At 52.6% G+C, this 2,462-nt stretch overlaps 1 protein-coding gene across 2 annotated transcripts in view; it reads left to right on the forward strand.

Moving 5' to 3' along the window:
- The first annotated feature begins 739 nt into the window (after window positions 1-739).
- SHISA5 (shisa family member 5) overlaps window positions 740-2,462 on the forward strand; it is a 5,283-nt gene continuing 3,560 nt past the window's right edge. For both annotated transcript variants that reach the window (XM_031935214.1, XM_026454851.2), the window contains exon 1: window positions 740-1,055. In XM_031935214.1, coding sequence (XP_031791074.1) covers window positions 1,051-1,055 — 5 coding nt within the window. In that variant the 5' untranslated portion in view covers window positions 740-1,050. The remainder of the gene's footprint in view (window positions 1,056-2,462) is intronic.

Genomic DNA, 2,462 nt, shown 5'->3' on the forward strand with positions numbered 1-2,462 from the left:
CTTCTTCTTCTTCTCCTTCTCCTTCTCCTTCTCCTCCTTCTCCTTCTTTTTTCTTCTTCTTCTTCTTTTTTTTTTCTTTTGGGACAGATTCTCACTCAGTTTCCCAGGCAGGAGCCTCCTGAGTAGCTGGGATTACAGGTGCGTGCCACCATGCCTGGCTAATTTTTGATTTTTTTGATAGGTAAAGACGGAGTTTTGCCATATTGCCCAGGCTGGTCTCAAACTCCTGGGCTCAAGCTTTCCAAAAGCCTCGGCCTCCCAAAGTACTGGGATTATAGGTGTGAGCCACAGCACGTGGCCTCTTTTCTTCTTTTATCGTCAACTATAATACATATACAGGAAAGCACAGATACACACACTCAGTTTAACATGTAATTATAAAGCAAATTCCTTTGTAATCCCAAGAGCTACAGGAGCCATAGCTGGCGTTGGAGTAGGGGGTGACATGATGGACCCTGCAGGGTGGCTGGAGAACAGAGGAGACAGACTGGAGAGAGTGGTGGTGGGAGAGGAGGAGCTGAAGGGATAGGCTGGACTTTGCTTGCTGTGGTGTGTCAGCCAGCGCCCCAGGGTCGCCCTCTAGGCCTAGATGGATGCAGAAGCTCCTCCTGGAGGCTGGTGGAACAGGGCCGGTGGGTTAGGTGGAAGTGGGGGTGGGGGTGCTGCTGAGCTAGAGTGTGGTTGGGGACCACAGAGGCTGGGGTGGCTCTTGGACTCCCTAGTGGCCAGGCTGCATTCCGAGGCCAGGCCTCGCAGGCTCCGCTCAGAGAGGCAGCTCTGGGAGGCAGCTGGGGCACCTCTGCTTCCCCTCCTCTCCGGCCCCCACCCCTTGGCTCCTTGGCTGCTAGCCCGCTACTGGGTGGGGCCATCCTGTGTCTTTAAGAGGGCGGAACGGGGCCTTGCGTCTGTGCTTCCTGTGGCCCACGTCATCTGGAGGAGATTTGCTTTCCTTTTCTCCAAAAGGGGAGGAAGTTGAAACTGAGTGGCCCACGATGGGAAGAGGGGAAGCCCAGGGGTACAGGAGGCCTCTGGGTGAAGGCAGAGGCTAATATGGGGTGAGCTTGGGCCCCATGCTGCGTGTGTGTGTGAGAGACAGACACTGAGAGAGCTCTGGAGGGATGATAACGGCCTTGCGGTCGCGTGTCATTGATGGCGTGTGAATGTGTGTGCGTTTCTCCATTCCTGCCTCTGGTTGGGCAGGAAGACACCTATAGTTTGCTGGTCCTGTCTTAGGGCCTTGTCCTGGACGGCTTGGGGCTGATGGCTCCTGCTTTGAGAGTCCTGAGGGGTGCTTTTGAGCCTGGAGTCTTTAGCTCTGTCCCTGGGCTGTGTTGTGGGGCCCTGCTGAAGTTGTGCAGCCCCAGGGCGGGGAAGGGGGAGACCCACACCCTCCTTGGGCCTCTGTGGGGCAGAGGCTGAGGGGATGCCCTACAGCTCTGGAGTTTTTGAATGCGTTTGATGCAGTTACCAAGCATTTGCCTTTTGTTAGAATAAAGCTTGGGCTGGGCATGGTGGCTGACACCTTTTTAAAAACTTACTATTTTTTATTTTTTTGGAGATGGAGTCTCGCTCTGTCACCCAGGCTGGAGTGCAGTGGCGCGATCTCGGATCACTGCAACCTCTGCCTCGTGGGTTCATGTGATTCTCCTGCCTCAGCCTCCAGAGTAGCTGGAACTACAGGCATGTACCACCACCCCGGCTAATTCTTTTTTTTTTTGTATTTTAGTACAGACGGGGTTTCACTATGTTGCCCAGGCTGGTCTCAAATTCCTGACCCCAGGCGACTGCCTTGGCCTCCCAAAGTGTTAGGATTACAGGCATGAACCATTGCTCCTGGGCTATTTATTTTATTTTCTAACTTTTTGAGATGGAGTGTCCTTCTGTCGCTCACGCTGGAGTGTAGTGGCGCCATCTCAGCTCACTGCAACCTCTACCTCCTGGGTTCAAGCGATTCTCCTGCCTCAGCCTCCTGAGTAGCTGGGACTACAGTCTTGTGCCACTACGGCCGGCTAATTTTTGTATTTTTAGTAGAGTCAGGGTTTCACCATGTTGGCCAGGGTAGTCTAGAACTCCTGACCTCGAAGGATATGCCCACCTCGGCCTCTCAAAGTGTTGGGATCAAGGGTGTGAACCACCGCACCTGGCCAGTTTTTTATTTTTATTTTTTATCTATTTACTTTCTTGAGACGGAGTTTCCCTTTTGTTGACTAGGCTGGAGTGCAATGGTGTGATATCGGCTTACTGGAATCTCTGCCTCCCCGGGTTCAAGAGATTCTCTTGCATAAGCCTCCCAAGTAGCTGGGATTGTAAGCACCCGCCATCATGCCCGGCTAATTTTTTTTGTACTTTCTCGAACTCCAGATCTCAGGTGATCCACCTGCCTCGGCCTCCCAAAGTGCTGGGATTATAGGTGTGAGACACCGTGCCCAGCTGTTTTTTATTTATTTATTTATTTTTTGAGA

The sequence above is a fragment of the Piliocolobus tephrosceles genome, chromosome 2 (genome assembly GCF_002776525.5).
Source record: "Piliocolobus tephrosceles isolate RC106 chromosome 2, ASM277652v3, whole genome shotgun sequence".
In the NCBI taxonomy this organism is placed as follows: domain Eukaryota; kingdom Metazoa; phylum Chordata; class Mammalia; order Primates; family Cercopithecidae; genus Piliocolobus; species Piliocolobus tephrosceles.